The 19209-nt window shown below is 47.5% G+C and overlaps 1 protein-coding gene across 1 annotated transcript in view; it reads right to left on the bottom strand.

Moving 5' to 3' along the window:
- HERC2 (HECT and RLD domain containing E3 ubiquitin protein ligase 2) overlaps positions 1 to 19209 on the bottom strand; it is a 921269-nt gene that overhangs the window by 101852 nt on the left and 800208 nt on the right. The window contains 2 exon segments of the mRNA XM_030201308.1: positions 5153 to 5244; positions 11792 to 11953. Of these exon segments, the coding sequence (XP_030057168.1) occupies positions 5153 to 5244; positions 11792 to 11953 (254 nt within the window).

The raw sequence follows: 19209 nt of genomic DNA, 5'->3' as shown, positions 1-19209 counted from the left end.
GGCCGACGAGGCCAATTGGGCGCTATCAGAATCACTAAGCCGGGATGACGACCGATCCGCTGCACCACGCGGCCCACCAACGGCCACGGCGGAAACACATAGAGCAACTGCTGAGCCGGCCACGGCAGCACCAACGCGTCGAGACCCTCGGCTCCAACATCTCTTCGACGACTGAAGAACCAAGCGACCTGAGCATTGTCGGCCGACGCCATGAGATCCAACACTGGCCGACCCCACTGCAACACTATCCGCTCGAACACGGAGGGATGGAGAGCCCACTCTCCGGGATCCAAAGTGTGCCTGCTCAGATAATCCGCGTTCACATTGTCCACTCCTGCTACGTGGCCTGCCGAAAGAGCCTGAAGATGAGCCTCTGCCCACACCAGCAACTCCGCCGCCTCTACAGCTAATCCTGGGCTCTTCGTCCCCCCCTGCCGATTCACATAGGCGACAGCCGTGGCATTGTCGGAAAGAACTCTGACCGCCTTGCCCTCTACCAGACTCTGGAAGGACCGAAGAGCCAACCGAATTGCTCGAGTCTCCAGGCGGTTGATGGACCACGACGCCTCTTCCGACGTCCAGCGCCCTTGGGCCACCTGCCCTAGACAATGCGCCCCCCAGCCTAACAGACTCGCATCCGAGGTCAGTACCACCCAATTCGGCACATCTAGCGGCAAACCCCTCGCTAGATTCGGAGTGTGGAGCCACCAACAGAGGCTGCGCCGAACCATCTCCGGCAGCGCTAGCCTCTCCTCCAAACACTGGGACTGAGGGGACCAATGAGACAACAACGCACCCTGCAACTGTCTCATGTGGGCCCTGGCCCAAGGTACTACCTCTATAGACGCAGCCATCAGACCTAACACTTGAAGATACTCCCGCGCCGCAGGCGCCCTCTGAGCTCGGAGCTGACGGATCTGAGCCTGCAGTTTGGAAATGCGAGGAGCCGCCAAAAACACCCGGCCTCTCTTCGTGTCGAAACGGACTCCCAGATATTCTAGAGACTGTGACGGAACTAGGTGACTCTTGGCCAGATTGACAACCCAACCCAGTGACTGCAAAAAGGTCACCACCCGGGCAGTAGCCTCCTCGCTCTCCGACTGTGTTTTGGCTCGAATTAACCAGTCGTCGAGATACAGATGAACCAAAATGCCCTGCAACCGTAGAGCCGCTGCCACAACCACCATCACCTTGGAAAAAGTGCGAGGAGCTGTAGCCAGACCGAACGGGAGCGCACAAAACTGAAAGTGACTCCCTAACACCACAAAACGAAGAAAACGCTGGTGCGCCTCTAGGATGGGAATGTGTAAGTAAGCTTCTGTCAAATCCAATGAAGTCAGAAATTCCCCTTCCTGAACCGCTACAATGACAGAGCGCAACGTTTCCATCCGAAAGGAAGGAACCTTTAGAGCCGCACTGACCCTCTTGAGATCTAAAATGGGCCGAAAAGAATCCTCTTTCTTTGGAACCACGAAGTAAATGGAGTAACAACCGGTTCCTCGTTCTCCTGGCGGAACAGGCACCACAACGCCTAAATCGACCAGACGCGACAGTGTGTCTCGCACTGCCCTTGCCTTGCGCCTTGAGTGACAGGGAGAGACGAGAAAGAAATCAGACAGAGGACCGTCGAACTCCAGCGCGTACCCGTCTTGCACTATCTGCAGCACCCACTGGTCTGACATGATTTGGGCCCACCTCTGGTAAAACAAGCGTAAACGAGCCCCCACACACACCAGAGGCTGGACCCCCAAACTATCATTGCGACCCACGGGACGTGCCGGCCGTTCCCGAAGAGGCATCTCGCCCCCCCCCCCCCCGGCGGCCACCACGAAAGGACTGTGTTCTCTGAAAAAAACGACCCCTGGTCCCCCCCGAGGACCTACCTGGCCGATACCATCTACCTTCCCGAAAACGGCCTCGCACCGCAGCCTCCCTAGAAGCCTTAGGCCGAAGCTCCGGAAGCCGAGCGATCTTAGTATCACCAAGACCCCTAACCAACTTATCCAATTCTTCTCCAAAAAGCAAAGCGCCCTTAAAGGGAAGCGAACACAACTTTACCTTGGACGCGGCATCTGCCAGCCAGCCCCGCAACCACAGGGCCCTTCAAGCCGCCACTGCGAGGGTCATGTTCTTCGCCGATGCACGCAATAAATCATACAGTGCATCTGCCAAGAAGGACGAACCCATCTCCAACTTTGCCAAATCCTGCACTAAGGCGGCTCTATCAACCTGCGGAGAATCTAGCAACCGCTCAGCCCAGCGGAAACATGCTCGAGCCACCAGACCTCCACAAACCGATGCTTGCAAAGCCAGCGCCGATAAATCAAAACTTCGCTTCAGAAATGTCTCCAATTTCCTGTCCTGAGGGTCCCGCAAGGCAGCCCCTCCATCCACAGGAATTGCCGTAGCTTTAGTCACCACCATCACTACGGCATCCACGGTCGGAGGCTTTAAAGAATCTCTATCCTCCTGCGGAAGGGGATAGAGCTTAGCCTTGGCCCGTGCCACTCTACACGGCGCCTCCGGCGAGAGCCATTCCTGCGTTACCATCTCTCTAAGGTCCGCATTCATAGGAAATGTACGAGAAACCCTTCTGATCCCCTTAACCAGCGGGTCCTGCTTCTCGGATGGAGCCAAATCTACTGCTGGATCAAATTTGAGCGTAGCAGACACCTGCTCAATAAGATCCGCCAACTCCTCCCTGTGAAAAATTCGGACCACCGAAGGGTCCTCCCCGGGCACTGTCTCTCTATCTGGCCCAGACAAGGACCCCTCCTCCTCTTCCAGGGGACTAAAGTCACCCTCTGACTCCGGGGGAGAAAAACAGTCCAAGTCCTCGGCCCACTCAACACGTGGCCTCTTAGCGCTCGTGACCCCCATCCCCAGACTAAGGGGCTCCGTGCGCTACGGTCCCGCCTGCCAGGCCTGAAATAAGGATCAAACAAATTCTGGGGGGAAACCCATCCTTCCCGAAACGTCCCCTCCAGAAACCCCAGCCACCGGGCTGCCCTGAGGTCCACCGACTAAGTCCGGGATTCTCGGGGCCGAATCCAAGATGGCGGCGGTTCCCGCCAAAATCGGGACCGCCGCTGAACCGCTAGCCGGAGCCCCTGCAACCTCCTGCAAGGAACCGCCACTCGCATCGACCCCCCGACGCGCGCAAAAATGGCAACGAAGCGGCTTCGCGGACATCCTCTGTCCAAGGTAAAGGAAAAAGGAACTCACCCAAAACAAGCCACTCACAGCTCACCTAGAATGGCTGACCAGCTCCGGTACTCCAGAGTGCAGCTGCACAGCTCTCCACACCGTCTGGGTCTTTTAGTTGTCTTTTTTTTTTTTTTTTTTTAAACTTTATTGCAGCACAATTTGAGCCCTGCTGCTGCTATCAAATCCCTGGCACTCAAGGCTGCAATATAAGAACTGCAGCCGAGGCACAAAGCTGCCCAAACGGGAGAGCTAGCTCGGGGGAGGGACCCGGCCACCCGGGTGTGACACCCCAGAGGGGACAATGGCAGGCCCCACCGGACCACCAAGCCCCAGCACACAGAGTTTTGGCCAGGCACAGGGATGCTCCACAGAAATGATCAATAGACCAACCTAAAACTCTCAATTAATCCCTGACTCCTACCAGACCGGACAAGCTGCACAGGCTGCCTGTCTACCCTCTGCTGAGACTGAGAAAATACTGGCTTTTGTGGGATGGGCACAGGTTATATGTACATAGTTTGAAGTTAGTGTTCTCAGTCTCCCTCTGCTGGTAGGCGAGCATAACCCACGCGTCTTGACCGGTCTGGAGGGTCGCTGAGGAAAGTTCATTTCATTCATAGTAAGTCAGTTAATCCATCATCCCCCCCTCCCCAAAGGTCCCATATTTTACTATGTATTATGCCATATCTAATTTAAGCAGATGCCCTCCCCTATCTTCTGTATTATGCTATACTTCTTCCTAATACAGATGTTCAAATATTTGAAAGGTATTAATCCGCAAACAAATCTTTTCCAGAGATGGGAAGGCGGTAGAACGAGCGGACATGAAATGAGATTGAAGGGGGGGCAGACTCAAAAAAGATGTCAGGAAGTATTTTTTCACGGAGAGAGTGGTGGATGCTTGGAATGCCCTCCCGCGGGAGGTGGTGGAGATGAAAACGGTAACGAATTCAAACATGCGTGGGATATACATAAAGGAATCCTGTGCAGAAGGAATGGATCCTCAGGAGCTTAGCCGAAATTGGGTGGCGGAGCCGGTGGGGGGAAGAGGGGTTGGTGGTTGGGAGGTGAGGATAGTGGTGGGCAGACTTATACGGTCTGTGCCAGAGCCAGTGGTGGGAGGCAGGACTGGTGGTTGGGAGGCGGGGAATAGTGCTGGGCAGATTTATACGGTCTGTGCCGGAGGCGGGGCTGGTGGTTGGGAGGAGGGGATAGTGCTGGGCAGACTTATACGGTCTGTGCCCTGAAAAAGACAGGTATAAATCAAGGTAAGGTATACACATATGAGTTTATCTTGTTGGGCAGACTGGATGGACCGTGCAGGTCTTTTTCTGCCGTCATGAAAACGGTAACGGAATTCTGCGTGGGATATACATAAAGGAATCCTGTGCAGAAGGAATGGATCCTCAGAAGCTTAGCCGAAATTGGGTGGCGGAACCGGTGGGGGGAAGAGGGGTTGGTGGTTGGGAGGCGAAGATAGTGGTGGGCAGACTTATATGGTCTGTGCCAGATCCGGTGGTGGGAGGCGGGACTGGTGGTTGGGAGGCGGGGAATAGTGCTGGGCAGACTTATACGGTCTGTGCCAGAGCCGGTGGTGGGAGGCGGGGCTGGTGGTTGGGAGGACGGGCTAGTGCTGGACAGACTTATACGGTCCGTGCCCTGAAAAAGACAGGTACAAATCAAGGTAAGGTATACACATGAGTTCATCTTGTTGGGCAGACTGGATGGACCGTGCAGGTCTTTTTCTGCCGTCATCTACTATGTTATGTTATTATGTTATGTTACTATGTTACTAAGTCAGGTTCCCAAAAGGTCAATACCTTTGGTCAATACTGACCAAAAGGTCAGTACCTCAGAGTCTACTGTAGTAGCAACTATGCTTACTGCAGTCATTACTTTATTTTCATGTCACTTAGCAGACAGCATACTGCATAAGAATGCTTACCAGGTATAAACAGCACCAGACTTTGTGAGAGACACCGAGAATTGTGACCCACATTCTATTTTAATCACTCCAAGGTTTGTGAGAGAATCAATCTGCAGAAAGAAGATTACATATGTTACACAGAAGAAATTTTACCGTCTTTATTTACACAAGGTCTTTATATTTTTCTGTCCTCTGCCCTGGATTTTAATTTTCATTTACTTCCTGTTGATTATCTATGCTTATATACACATGCAGATAAAAAGATTGTTTTACTTATTATAATTACCACTCTTCATGACAGGGCCATGCCTAGGGTCTCTGGCATCCCCCTGCAGACTATCAGTTGGCGCCCCCCTGCAGTCTATCAGTTGGCGTTGGCGCCCCCCCCCCCCCCCGGACCTGCCTGGCTCCAAGTCGCGTGGAAGAGCTGGGCGGTGCCAAAGCTCTTCCCATACCATACCAGTGTTGACCTTAGAAATGCATAGGCTCTATATGTAGATCCTTCAAGAGGTAGTGTGTCAGGATTTAGGTTCTACACCCTTTCTGATGTTTTGGTGCCACCTCAGTAAGGCCAACACACAATCTCTCCACTGCAAAACACTATATACAAACTTGTGCAAAAACACACTCATAACCATAACAGCACGAATTCCAAGGACAGGACAAGCTACAACCTTATGCGTGAAAAGGCATAACTGTAATTACACAAGGCTCTAAAACACCAATACACTACCTCGTGAAAAAAAGCAAAACAAAAAGGGCTGCAAATACTACACGCTAGCAGAATACTGCACCTTGATCACACATGAAAAACACATGACACAACAGACATGACACAAGGAACAAGAAATCAAAAAATATGAAGTCAAAATACTGAACTGGAAAGTTATCTCAAGAAGTCAGACTCAGCATGCAGCAATACCAGAAAAATTGAAACTTACATGCAAAATATCACTGATGCACACTACACTCTTAGTGCATCTTCTTCATGTATATAAGAAACCTATGTATTTATCCTATACCTTTTTGAATGCCATCATTGTTTTCAACCCCATCACGTCCACGCATCCACCATCTTCTCTGTGAAAAAAGTCTTTCCTGATTTTGCTTTAGGTTTGCCTCCTTTCAACTTCATTTCATGCCCTCTAGTTCTATAGCCCCTCTGTTTTTGGAAAATGTTTTCTTAATTCTTCCTTACTATCTTTCATTGTATAAATTCAGAGAGTATGGCCTGTTTTCAGCTCACAACATCAGACTTCCAAGTTATGAAGAAAAAAAACTGTAGACTCCCTGGCATGCTAAAATAGTCACACCTTAGCCAGTACATTCCCTCATTCTAGGTTAACAGTGTTGAAATCTGCCTTTGAACTGTGTTAGTCTTACATGCACCATTGCACCTGGTATAATTTTATCAGCTTTCACTTATATCTATTCTCCTTCTCCCTATATGGGGTGGGGTGGGGGAGAACACACACACACACAAAACCCACAGTATTTCTTTTTAAAACACCGGGCAGATTTCCCTCCAATTGATGTAGAACTGATTTTCAGATGATTGCCAGTTTGAGAGAACTGACCTTTCTCTGCAGCACTTGAAGTTTTCTTCAGAGGACTGCATGGAGTCTAATTTGAAACCTTTGTTTTGTACAGCTTGCTGTGTTTTGAGTGAACGGCGACGGCTGCACGGGGGAGTGGAAGCAAAGATTTACCAAATGGCTTCCTTCCTTACAGTGGACTAGACAGGAGCCAGCACTTCTACGGGCGGGCGGGCGGACGGACGAGCGAGCGGGGGTTGTAAAAGCAGCAAGTAGGCACGCTCGTCTCCCGCTTCCCTGCCCTCTCTGCGTCCCACCTTCCTCTGATGTCATTTCCTTTCGGGCGAGACGCTGAGAGGGCAGGGAAGTGGACGGAGACGAGCATGCCTGCTTGTTGCTTTTACTACTGGCGCCCTGCCAGCCAGTTCACCGAAGCGACTTCGGGTAAGTCGTTGTCGTTTGGGGGGGCAATGCCGACGCGCCAACGCGGTAAGGTTTTTTTTTTTTAAAATACAACTAGACGGCGCCCTTGAAGGCAGGTGCCCCCCTGCGGCGCTTACCCCGCTTACCGTGTTGGCACGGCCCTGCTTCATGAGATATTCCTTTATCTCTACTGACAATTGGTATTAACAATAATCTGTTGTCACTCAAAAAAAAGAAAAAAGGTACTATATAGGAAATCTCTCAGTATAAAATATTTTGACTGTTACACAATCATCTGAAGAAGGGTATTATGCACATTTCCCACTAAGCCAAGTGTTCCCAAACCTGGTCCTGAAGGCAACCCAGTCAGTCAAGTTTTTTAGGATACCTACAATGAATATGTATGAGAGAGATTTGCATGCACTGCCTCCACTGCATGCAAATTTATTTCACAAATATTCATTGTAGGTATCCTGAAAACGTGATTGGCTGGGCTGCCTCCAGGACCAGGTTTAGGAACTACTGCTGTAAGGTGGGTGAATGTCCTCCACCTATATTCTTGCCAGTGGGGGGGCGCTGTTTCATTATCATATTTTAGATAGTGATTGACTGACAAGTCTACAAGACTCCAGGGAACCTGCTTGTCCCTAGTGATTGAAAACTCAGTATTGAAGCATCATCCACCCCTCCCACTGGCAGCAATGTTGTTGGAAGACTCTCGCACAGTGTAGAGGAAACAGTATTATTAAGAGCTTCAAATTCCAATCCAGAAAAACATCTATGTAAATTAATTTTGTTTTGGACACAAAATATTCTGTCTTACCTGGAACAAATTTTAACCCACTTCTTCTGATAAGATATACTTCTCTTTAAACAACTCATAGCAATAGGGATGAAAATTTAAAAACAGAAGCCCCAATATTGCGACAGCGGGAGTTAGACCGGTTAACTCCTGCTGTCACCGGCGAACCTGGAAATTCAATGCCGGGGCTGTATCCGGTTACCAGCAATGAATTTCTAGGTGGGGGGGGGGGGGGGGGGGGGGGGGGGGGGGGGAGTTGGCGCTGCAAATATTCATCGGCTAACTGGCTAGGTTCTAGTGGCCAAAGACAGATCTGGCATTTACGCATGTCTATCTGGCCACTAAACTTACCGTATTTTTCGGACTATAAGACGCACCTAGGTTTTAGAGGAGGGAAATAGGAAAAAAAAAAAATTTGCTTTTTCCCTCCTCTAAAACCTAGGTGCTCCGGTGCGTCTTGTCCAAATCCCTCCCTCCAAGTTCGGGATCGCCCTCAGGGTTACCTCCTCCCCCCCCCCCCCGGCCCTGTCACCACCTCTCCCCTTACTCACGCGATCTTCCCTGGTGGTCTAGTGACCCCCTCTTTCCTGCCCAGCGCGCTGCTCTCCATCCTCCTGTATGCAGCCTGACGGTCTCGGCGAGATTCAAAATGGCCGCCGAGACTTCAATTCTCGGTGGCCATTTTGAATCTTGCCAAGACCGTCAGGCAGCAATGCATACAGGAGGATGGAGAGCAGCGCGCTGGGCAGGAAAGAGGGGGCTCTTTCCTGCCCCGACGTCACTAGACCACCAGGGAAGATCGCGTAAGGGGAGAAGTGGTGACAGGGCCGGAGGGAGGGCGATCCCGAACTCGGAGGGAGGGCGGGCGGCCTGCCAGCCAGCCAGCCAAATCTCTACCTTCGGACTATAAGACGCACCCCCCCCATTTTCCTCCCAAATTTGGGGGGAAAAAGTGCGTCTTATAGTGTGAAAAATACGGTAACTGGTCAGCTGCTGAAAATCAGTGGTAACCAGCTATGTCACATGACATAGCTGGTGACCAGGCTAGCTGCTGACCTGGATAGTCAGCAGGAGATAGCCAGTAATCTCCCGCTGAATATCGGCGGATAGCTGGCTTGAGAGTATTTAACTGGCCAGGTGAAATTACTGGCTGGTTAAATACTTTTGAATATCGGGTGGAGGGTGCCTAAACAGGAAAGGCATGGAGGCACATATGTTGTGCCTGTTTTATATAGGCGATATACGTGACTTTATAAAAAAACCTATCTGAAAGTTTCCGCACAATGCACTGATCCTCGATTCCTCCTTTCTCTGCCCTTTGTAATGCCTACATTCATCTCCCATAAAAGTAGGTAAAATGATTTCTGAGCGCTCACTTTTGTGAGTCTATACCCTTGCACAATTTTATGTGTCTATTAGAGCATTAAAAACAAAGGAAAATAATGGGGCCGATATTCAGACTGCAGGAGGGAGCCCAACTAATTCCCACGGTCGGTGGTCAGCCCAGAATTTTTCCTTGAGATGCTTTAATACCCTTTCATCTTAATAGGATTATTTAATCCACCTACATGCCATTACATTATGCATAAAAACAAAGCATCTTTCATTATTTCTGCATACACAAATAGGAAAGAGAAAAACCCTGTGAAGGAGCTGTATCCATTCACACTTCATTTGCCCATATCACATGGTTCGGGTCCCCCAAATCAATGCCTCAGTACAGTGATGCAAATAAGATAGTTCCTCCCTCCCTTCCACCTCTCTCTGTCCTAATCATCCTGCATTCTACCTCTCTCCCCACCACTGTCACCCCACCTCCAATGCCTAAGCATGAAGTCTTCCTTCATATTCCTTATAAATCCCCCCAAAAATATTTCCTTCTGAAAACTCCTCCCCAAGCCTCCTTCTCCTCTCCTCCCCATCCACTCTTATACTGACATGTATACAGTCCATTACTCCTGCATTCATTCTTCATCCATTCACATTATTCATTCGTCATTACATAACTCCTCCACCAAAGGGGAGTTAAAGAGCAAATGGAAAGGGAAAGGAGATGGGATTTAATATACTCCCTTACTGTGGTTAGGGGGGAGGAGTGGCCTAATGGCAACCTGGGTTCAATTCCCACTGCAACACCTTGTGACCTTGGGCAAGTACCTTAACCCTACATTGCCCCAGGTACAAAAACTTAGATTGTGAGTCCTCTGGGGACAGAGAAAGTACCTGCATATAATGTGTACAGTGCTGCATACGTCCAGTAGTGCTATAGAAATGATTAGTAGTAGTAGTAGTACAATCAAAGCGGTTTACATATTATATTACAGGTACTTATTTTTTACCTGGGGCAATGGAGGTTAAGTGGCTTGCCCAAAGTCACAAGGAGCTGCAGTGGGAATCACAGGCTGCTGCACTAACCACAAGAATGCTCCAAAACCAAGCCCCCTCATGGGGAGCTCCTAAGTCTCAATACTCTCATTGTACAGTGGAACCCCGTTATAACACAAATCTGCATATAACGCGATCATCTCTTGGCTCCCCTTTTTTTGCATAAGGCTCCTTTTGCAACAGATCAATTTGTGTTTCAATTGTGTTTATGTTCTGTTGATCCCGCTATAACGCGACCCTGCATTTAATGCAATATTTTATGGATCCCAATCATACATTATATCATAATAATGTACACTACATTATCATAATGATGTTTGCCAGAGCCATGCTATCGTTCTCTGAAGCCAATGTAAGTGGCTCCTTGGTCAAATAATATCCCTTTACTGGTCCCTTTTTGAATCATTGGTCATAGTCCATCCATCTCTCTGTAGCTCCCAAATTGTGGCCTGCACAACATCTTCTTCCTTTGAGGTTCTGTTCTCATTGGGCCTTTTTGATAGCACATTAATTTGGGGACCTGCATTTAAGCCTCTCATCAGATCCTTAGCTGCTCTAGTCCTGGTACTATTCTGATAATAGCTTTTACAACTGTGTAGCAATGTTTCCCACAGGAATCCCTGAGGTTGCTGGGAATCTGTTGCCGGGTTACGCCCTCCAGTGAAGGCAGCTTTATCTGGCACCCATAGTTCGGTGGCAGCTGTCAGGGATTTCCTTCAATGTACAGTCTTCAAGCTGAGGGCCTGCATTAGTCTAAGTTCTATACTGTCGTGTTTACGTGTTTGGTCTCTCCAAGACTGCCTTAGGACCAACTCAGTCTTCTAGAATCACAGCAACTTCTATCACTTGGCTGCATATCAGGATCAGGTTTAGCCCACAACCCTGTGTGTGCATGCTCCATTTTGAAAAGTGATACAGCCACTGTAGTTAGGAAACATGTGGTCAATAGTTTTAGCTCAAATTCCACTAGTGATCAATATTCCATGCCTTTTGGTATCCCAAAAATTCTCAAATTGGACCTATGATTCTTGTTCTTTTGATCTTCAAGATTATCTTGCAATGCCTCCAGTTGTTGATGTATTTGCTCTCTGTCTCACCTGCCTCCTGCCTCCTTCAGTTCCATAATGCAAGGCTCCACCACGTCTAATTGAGTTGCCTTGAATCTCTTCTCTAATCTGTTGACCAACAGTTCAACAATTTCTGACTTAGGTTCTCAGATCTCATGCAACACTTTGGACCCCTCACTTGGTTCTCTTGGGCTCCCCTCTGAGTTTATGGTGACTTTACTGTGTCAGGTCTTCTAACACCTCATAGGAGTCATACTGCCTTAGCCATACAGAGGCCGCTGGTTTGGCTTTTGTTTGTTTCGGCACAGCATTGAATCGGATCTGTGTTTCTTTCACAACATGTAGGGCACAAATAAACTGCTACATAGAAAAGACCCAGATTGCTTTCTACCCTTTTATTTCTGAAAGACCACTGATCTCTTACAAAATTTTAAAACTGGCATACCTTCATTGGCATTTTGCAGCCATCACTGCCTCCTCGACCAAGTTTTCCATAATCACCATCTCCCCAAGACCAGACAGTATCATCATCAGTCAAGCAGAGAGTCTGTGCATCTCCACTACCACAGGCTATGTCAATAACACGGCAGCCCTGTAGTGCTTCTACCTAAATATTTGGGAAAGAAAATATAACAAAAGCAAACAAAAAAGGGTAATCACTTACAGATTCAGCACATAGAACAATCTTGCATTTAGCAAGGAATTTACTACCACATGGTAATGCTGTTATTAGCTCATTATTTTCCACAGGGCCTATAAAATGGGCCTTGCATAAGATAATACATGTGCTAAATGGTATTAGGGCATACTGTTAGTAAATAATATTCGTAATACTTCACTATAAGAAATATACCTATTTAATTCCATTGTACACTTTATGTATTTCTATCAAGTGTAAATTATTTTATTATTATTATTTTAAAATCATTATTATTATTTTTCTTCATCCACAACTAAGATACTATGGGGCTAATTTTCTAACATTGCACATGTGTAAAATTATGTGCATACTCTTTGAATGAATTTAGCTGGGTTTGCAAAACAAGAATACATATATATTTCTGCTTTGAAAACTACCCCAGAAAAACTATGGTGCTTATTTTCAAAAGAGAAAATAGTCTCAAAAGTTTTACATAATGGCAGATGAACGTTTTTCTCACCAAAAAATGTAAATCGTGATTTTCGAAATGGCAAAATTGGGACTTTTTCAGTGAGTTCATCCAAATAGTAAGGGTGCGTGTTTTGGGTGGGACTTGGTCAGAATTTAAATCTGGATAATTTTCTGCGATAATGGAACAGAAAAAATAGTCCAGGGCAGAAAAGAAGTATGTTTTTATCTAGACCAGGTACTAAGTCAAAAAAGGTGCCTTAAATGAGCAGCTGACCACTGGATGGATTAAGACATGACCCCCCCTCCCTTAATCTCCCAGTGGTCATTGACCCCCTCCCACCCCTCAAAGATGTAATACAGTGACAGTAGATACCAGGCTCAATGACAGCTCCAGATATTATGGCCATTCCTAAGAAAGCAGCAAGTGAATAATTGGATCTAGGTTCAATTCCCACTTTACTTTTTCATTTCAGTACAAATATGTGAGCCCCCCTGGAACACAGAAATAATACCTCCTGGACCTAAGTATATAAGAGAGGAGGTGTTGATGCCCCTCTACAAGTCGTTGGTGAGGCCCCACTTGGAGTATTGTGTTCAGTTTTGGAGGTTGTATCTTGCTAAAGATGTAAAAAGACTGGAAGTGGTGCAAAGAAAAGCTACAAAAATGGTATGGGATTTGCGTTGCAAACCGTACGAGGAAGGACTTGCTGACCTGAACATGTATACCTTGGAGGAAAGGAGAAACAGGGGTGACATGATACAGACGTTCAAATATTTAAAAGGTATTAATCCGTAAATGAACCTTTTCCGGAGATGGGAAGGCGGTAGAACTAGAGGACATGAATTGAGGTTGAAGGGGGAGCAGACTCAGGACTAATGTCAGGAAGTATTTTTTCACAGAGAGGGTGCTGGATATGTGGAATGCCCTCCTGCGGGAGGTGGTGGAGATGAAAACGGTAATGGAATTCAATCATGCGTGGGATAAACACAAAGGAATCCTGCTTAGAAGGAATGGTTCTGCGGAATATTAGCAGAGATTGGGTGGCAACGCCGGTAATTAGGAAACAAAACAGGAGCTGGGCAGACTTCTACGGTCTATGCCCTGATCGTGACTGAATTGATAGGGATGGGCTGCAGTGTAAATTTTAAGGGGCTTTAACATTAGCTTCAGAACTTAGTATAAGAACAGTGCTGGGCAGACTTCTACGGTCTGTGCCCCGAGAAAGGCAAGGACAAATCAAACTCGGGTATACATACAAAGTATCACATACTACGTAAAATGAGTTTATCTTGTTGGGCAGACTGGATGGACCATACAGGTCTTTATCTGAAATCATTTATTATGTTACTGCTATGTTAAGTGATCTGCAAGCCTGAGGGTTATTGTAGCGGTGGAGTTTTAGGTACAATAGGTTTTCTCTGTTCCTGTAGGGATCACAATATAATATGAAGGGGTTTAGGTGGGATTTGTACCTGGGTCCCATTTGGACTTCACATAATGGTCCATTGCAGTGACCACTACGCTGCCCCTCTGCACTGTAGGGATGTCTGTGTGGCCAGTTCACTAGGAATGCTGCCAGACAGACCTCTCTATGGCTTGTTTTTCTATGTTTTCCATTGGGGCTTTTCATTTTCAAAAATGGTACTTACAGATGGACATGTTGAGTATGAAACCATCTAGCTCAAAGCTATAATCGAACCAGAAATTTAGATGTTTTCTTGGACACTAGGTCCGCGGCCCAATGGCAGAGACATTAAAAGCTGGTGGGAGGAAATTGCCAATGCCACCTGTTTGTTCGAGGTCCGTACCAAATCATACAGGGAATCTGCCAAAAAGGCAAGTCCTGACTCCATGTTAGGCAAGGAAGCCCGAACGGCAGAACCCAAGACCTGTTCCAGATCCAAAGCCTGTTGCAACTAGCTAAGGCAGGCCCGGGCAGCATAAGAGCTACAGATAGAGGTCTGCAGTGCCACAACGGAGACCTCAAAAGCAGGTTTCAAGGAAGCCTCAAGGCGCCAATCTTGCAAGTCTTTAATGCCACCCCACCCTCTACTGGTAGGGTGGTCTTCTTAGTTATGGCCATCACCATGGCGTCCACTTTAGGCAAAGCAAGGTTTTCAGCCAGAGCCTTAGTGATGGGATATAAGTGAGACATTGCCCTGGCTACCTTGAAGACACCATTAGGATTGGTCCACTGGTCCGAGGTAAGTTCCTGGATAGCCTCATGCACTGGAAAAGCCATGGATGGCCGCCTCTTGCTACCCATCTTAGGGTTCACTGAAGCTGCGGCCTGCACCTCCGGGTCCCCAATGTTCAAGGTCTCCAAGGCACTGGTAATAAGCGCAGGTAATTCTTCCCAATGGAACAGGTGCACTGCAGAAGGGTCATCTGACTCCTCCTGGAGCAATTCGCCATCTTCCAGCTCATCCACCCTGGACAGGTGGAGGGATTCCCCCGCAAAAGAATCCAGCGAGTAGGGGCACAGACACAGGAGTTAACAACCCCCCCCCCATCTGAGCCGGAGACCACCCATCTTTTCTCCTGTGCCAGATCCCCTGCGGAGGACAGCAAAATCTGCCCCAAATCCCCAGAGGGAAGAAGAGACAGGCAGGGACTTAGACTGAGGCAAGGTCCTCTTAAGCAAATAAGCTTGATGCAAAAGTAGTATAAACTCAGGAGAAAACAGATCAGAGGAACCTGCAGGCACTGCAAACAGCCCCAAAGGAGCTCCAATAGAAGAACTACAAACCTAGTTGCCAGAAGGGCCACAATTCACCCCAGGATGGGAGGGCCCAGAAACTGCCATTCCCAGAGTGGTGGGAACCGCATCTGCCGGTGCCTGCAAAATGGCATGTGCCCCAAAACCTCCAAGAGGGAAACAGACAGCACTGGTGAAAGAGAAGTGCTCTCATCAGCCGAAGCATCAGAGCAAACAGATGGGCACAGTCCTGCTGCAGATTTCTGTTTGCCGCCTCTGTCACCATGCGCACTGCATTCTCTCCCCGCAGCGAACAAAAATATCAGAGAGGGAAGGGACTTGCCCAAGCAGGCTGGAGGAGCATGTTAGAGGCAGCAGAGATTTTCCCCCCTGTCAGAAACCTGCTGCATGCAGGCAAATGCCATTTTTCTCTGTCTCCTTTCTCCCGTTTGTTTTTTTTTTAAACAGCAGTTCAATAATCAAAGGTCCTTTTTTTTTTTTAAAGGTGAGGAAGGGTTTACAGACCTGCTTAACAAAAACAACTGGGAAGCAACGGACCACGGGGTCAGGCAGGGACCCTGACTACCAGGTATGCCCCCAAGGTTGGCTCTGACAGGCCAAGCACCCCCAAGCACTCTACTGGCTAAGGTAGCCCAGGAGGAATCCCTGAAGAGAAAAATCAAGGAGCTGATGATGAGCCGTCTACCACCTGCTGGAGATAGAGATATACTGAATAAAGGAGGGGCTGGCAATCTGGTACCACTGCCTTCAGTTTGGTCATCTCTATCTCCAACTGCTAGTAGATGGACACAACCCATCAGTTTCTGGTTTCATCTGCTGCAGAGGATAAGGAAAGACTGTGATCCTGAAGAAACTATCTAGATGGCAAACTGGCTGATGCAAGCAAAAGGAATGTGGGCAACCTTGGATAAGGGCCCTCAGTCAGAGTGACAGAGTAACCCAGCCTGGCTGGACCTGGGAAAACCCTATGATGTGTGTAGCCACAAAACAAGGGCACACGCCAATTACATATTGTGCTGATATCAAATCATCAAGGACACTGCTGGTATCAAAATGATATAAAAGGGCACCTGCCATGGCAAGTGGACACATTATTTTACCTCACCTCAACTTTACACATCATCTGACTTATCAAAACACAGCTAAAAATCTAGCAACAGCTGAACGTCAAGAGCAAGCACTGCCCATGGTGAGAAAACTACCTGTTGTTCCAGTCATCTTTGTGAAGGATATGAACTCCACAGCTTACCCTGGTCATATATGTTCAAGATCTGCTATCACTATCTGGCTAGGGAAGACAGGTGCAATTTTGCCACAGGGAGTATATGACACCTGATTAGTGTCTAGTCTAGCATTGAAATAACTTTTTATTCTAATTCTTTCTCCTTGTAAATAAACCTATATTTTGTTTGCTACTGTCTTAATTACATGTGCTTCTTGCAGTTTACCAGTATATAACCAGAGGGATAGGTCAGCTAAATATGACATGCTTTTTCTAAATTCCAGAATGCTACAAAGTTATTATTTACATGTCTTTGTCCTACCTCTGACCAGTAGGGTTAGTGGTGATTACTGGTACTTCCCTCACAGTGCCTTGGAGCAGGTCTAAATTCCGATGTATAGGTTTTCCATTGCATGACTGGATTCCTTAAGTGAAACAGGGAATGCACGTTGTACTGTTATCCCACCCAGACTATTCTCTCTCCCTGTGACCGCCTTCCCTGTGCCCCCCCTTAATATTTAGATACAGTGAGCCTCCACACGTCTGAATAACACCTGTTTTGAAATGGCATTTAAACATCTGGGCCTCTGTCATTTAGATGTGTGGATGCTTCTAAAATAAGCATCACAGTTAAACTACAGGCAAACAAATTGTACAGCGCTGCGTAACCCTAGTAGCGCTTTAGAAATGTTAGTTAGTTAGTAGTTAGAAGTAGGGAAAGCTTGCAGAGCATGGCTCATGGAATTCATTCCAATCTTCCTGCGAGTATTTATGTATGTTATGTTTGCATCTCTAATAGGTGCTCACGGGGTAATGTAATGGAATATTTGTTAACATCTGGGAAAACATGACTAAATGTTATCAGAAATAAGTGAATTCTATCAGAGCAATTGGTAATACAATAGAGCAAAACCATCTTTTAATACAAAAAAATTAAAAAGTTACAGAAGTTCCAACATGTGACAGCTTTTGGATCCATAATGTAAAAATTGGCCATTTTCAAAAGTTTGGATCCACAACTTTAGTCATGTTTTCCCACAGGTGGTCATATTTTTGCTCATGTTAACTCAGTACTTTGTTCCGAAATAAAACCTTTTTCACGTGTGAACTGAGTCCTAAGAGTGAACATTGGGGCATATGCTGAGAGAAGAGCAGGGGAGAAGGGGCTGATGCTTGGAGAAGGTGGCTGTGGGCTGACACATGGCTGGGAATGGCAAAAAAGGCCTATACTAGGGCTAGGAAAAAGATCTGATGCTGGGGCTAAGAGAAGAGGGTTCGGAGCTACACAGGGGCTGAGGACGGGAGAAAGGGCAGATACTAAGGGATGGGTGTAGAAGAAGTGTTCTAATGCTGGGCCTGGGAGAAGGGGTTGGGAGCAGGGGTCTGAGACAGAGGCTGGGGCTGAAAGGGAGGCAGGTGAGAAAAGGGAGTTGGGGCTTGAAGATGAGTCTGATGTTGCTTTTCAGAGAAGGGGGGGGGGGGGGGCTTGTTGCTGATATAGAGTGTGGGGATGGGGATAGGAGAAGGCAGAGGATGAAAAGGAGCCCAAAGTGCAGGTAGGGAGAGAGACGAGACAGCACAGTGGACCGAAGGGATCAGAATAGAAGGAAAGAGAGAGGGAAGTGGTGGGAAAGGATCAGGATGAAGGAAGAGGGGTAGATATGCTGATGACTCCCAAATCTACCTTTCTACCCCTGATATCTCACCTTGCATCCAAACCAAAGTTTCAGCGTGCTTGTCTGACATTGCTGCCTGGATGTCTCAACGCCACCTGAAATTAAATATGACCAAAACCGAGCTTCTCATTTTCCCCCCCAAACCCACCTCCCCGCTCCCCCCGTTTTCTATTTCTGTTGATGGCTCTCTCATTCTCCCTGTCTCCTCAGCTCGAAACCTTGGGGTCATCTTTGACTCTTCTCTCTCCTTCTCTGCTCATATCCAGCAGATTGCCAAGACCTGTCATTTCTTTCTTTACAACATCCGTAAAATCCGCCCCTTTCTTTCCGAGCACTCTACCAAAACCCTCATCCACACCCTTGTCACCTCTCGTTTAGACTACTGCAATCTGCTTCTTGCTGGCCTCCCACTTAGTCACCTCTCCCCTCTCCAGTCGGTTCAAAACTCTGCTGCCCGTCTCATCTTCCGCCAGGGTCGCTTTACTCATACTACCCCTCTCCTCAAGACCCTTCACTGGCTCCCTATCCGTTTTCGCATCCTGTTCAAACTTCTTCTACTAACCTATAAATGTACTCACTCTGCTGCTCCCCAGTATCTCTCCACACTCGTCCTTCCCTACACCCCCTTCCCGTGTACTCCGCTCCATGGATAAATCCTTCTTATCTGTTCCCTTCTCCACTACTGCCAACTCCAGACTTCGCGCCTTCTGTCTCGCTGCACCCTACGCCTGGAATAAACTTCCTGAGCCCCTACGTCTTGCCCCATCCTTGGCCACCTTTAAATCTAGACTGAAAGCCCACCTCTTTAACATTGCTTTTGACTCTTAACCACTTGTAACCACTCGCCTCCACCTACCCTCCTCTCTTCCTTCCCGTTCACATTAATTGATTTGATTACTTTATTTATTTATTTATTTTTTGTCTATTAGATTGTAAGCTCTTTGAGCAGGGACTGTCTTTCTTCTATGTTTGTGCAGCGTTGCGTACGCCTTGTAGCGCTATAGAAATGCTAAATAGTAGTAGCAGTAGTAAAGAGGGAAAAGGATAGAAGGTGGGGGGAAGAAAGGAGAGGGTGAGAGAGAAGGGATGAAGAACCTGTAGGAGTTGGAAAAGGGCTGAGAGGCAATGGACAGA

The sequence above is a fragment of the Microcaecilia unicolor genome, chromosome 4 (genome assembly GCF_901765095.1).
Source record: "Microcaecilia unicolor chromosome 4, aMicUni1.1, whole genome shotgun sequence".
In the NCBI taxonomy this organism is placed as follows: Eukaryota; Metazoa; Chordata; class Amphibia; order Gymnophiona; family Siphonopidae; genus Microcaecilia; species Microcaecilia unicolor.
The sequence above is the reverse complement of the archived record's forward strand: the minus strand, read 5'-3'. Positions and strand labels throughout refer to the sequence as shown.